The sequence below is a fragment of the Eptesicus fuscus genome, chromosome 7 (assembly GCF_027574615.1).
Source record: "Eptesicus fuscus isolate TK198812 chromosome 7, DD_ASM_mEF_20220401, whole genome shotgun sequence".
NCBI lineage: Eukaryota > Metazoa > Chordata > Mammalia > Chiroptera > Vespertilionidae > Eptesicus > Eptesicus fuscus.
Window position 1 is genome coordinate 84,724,189 of NC_072479.1, and position 1,400 is coordinate 84,725,588.

Below are 1,400 nucleotides of genomic sequence, written 5' to 3' on the forward strand. Positions count from 1 at the left end.
AGTGCAGCTAACTCTCTGGGAGAAAAACTTTTATAAGGAGAGTTATGTGCCCACCCATTAGCCTACCTGAGTGCTTTCTGACTTAATATTGAGCCTGCAATTTTTAAAAAGAAATGAATTGCACATCCAAAAAACAAGTATACATACTATTTCAATGTGGTAAATCAAGAAATTATCCATGTTCCAATTAGACATCAAAGCTTTCTCTTTGAAGACATGGTGAGTGCCTTGCATTGCTTCTTCACCATTTTAGTAAACACGGAATTTGTCATTGGTATTTGGGGGAGTAGATTCATAATACTGGTGAACTGCATTGACTGGTTCAAGAAACGAAAGATCTTCTCAGTTGATGGAATCCTCACTGCTTTGGCGCTCTCCAGAATTTGTCTGATTTGGGCAATAATGATGAGTTGGTTTGCAAAGGATATTTATCCATCTTCACACATGAATATAATGGAAGTTGTACTTATTATTCTCAGGGTTGTGGCCAATCATTTTAGTAACTGGTTTGCCACCGGCCTCAGTCTCTTTTATTTTCTCAAGATAGCCAATTTCTTAAATCCTGTCTTTCTTTGCCTGAAGCGTAGGTTGAAATGGTCGTTCCGGTAATGTCGCTGCGAGCATTAGTGTTCTTATCTTTAAATCTTACTATAATAAGTATGTATATTAATATCCAGATACATCCATGTGAAAGAAGTAGGACTTTGAGTTCTAAAAGGAGCAACACTAAAAACATTTCAAAACTGATTGTACTCACTCTTGGAGCTCTCATACTTGTTTCCATATCTCTGAATTTTTTTTATCCTGTTCATCTTCTCCCTATGGAAACATCTCAAGAATATGAAGCACAGTGCAATGGGATTCAGAGATCCTCACCTCAAGGCCCATATAAGAGCCATGAAAAGTGTGATGTCTTTCCTGTTACTATTTGTTGTTTATTTCCTGTCTCTTTTTATAACAATTTTCCATTCTGAGGTGATGCAGAACAAACTGGTCCTTTTGCTTGGCCAGGCTATTATAAATCTTTATCCTTCTGGCCACTCATTTATCCTGATTCTGGGAAATGGTAAGCTCAGAAAGGCTTCCCTTTCGGTGCTGGGGCAGCTGACGTGTTATTGAAAGTTGGGAAACCCTGAGATTCATCGACCACTCTGGAGAGCAGAACATATAATCTAGAAGGAAAGAAGTTAATAATTTTTTTGTGTGGTATTTCACCCTTCTTTGGGGTTCTTCTGTAATATGTAATATCAAATATTTTTAAATGTTTATTTGAAACTAGTGGCCCAGTGCATGAAATTCATGCACAGGTCGGGGGAGGTGTTCCTTAGCCCGGTCTGCAACCTCTCCAATCTGGGACTCCTCGAAGGATGTCCTACTGCTGGTTTACAGGGATCAGGCCT

The 1,400-nt window shown here is 38.8% G+C and overlaps 1 protein-coding gene across 1 annotated transcript; it reads left to right on the forward strand.

Moving 5' to 3' along the window:
• Positions 1-216: 216 nt before the first annotated feature.
• LOC129149726 (taste receptor type 2 member 14-like) lies at positions 217-1,119 on the forward strand. Its single transcript, XM_054718621.1, is given in 3 exon segments — positions 217-592; positions 595-793; positions 795-1,119. Coding segments are annotated over 3 exon segments (900 nt in total).
• The last annotated feature ends 281 nt before the right edge of the window (positions 1,120-1,400 follow it).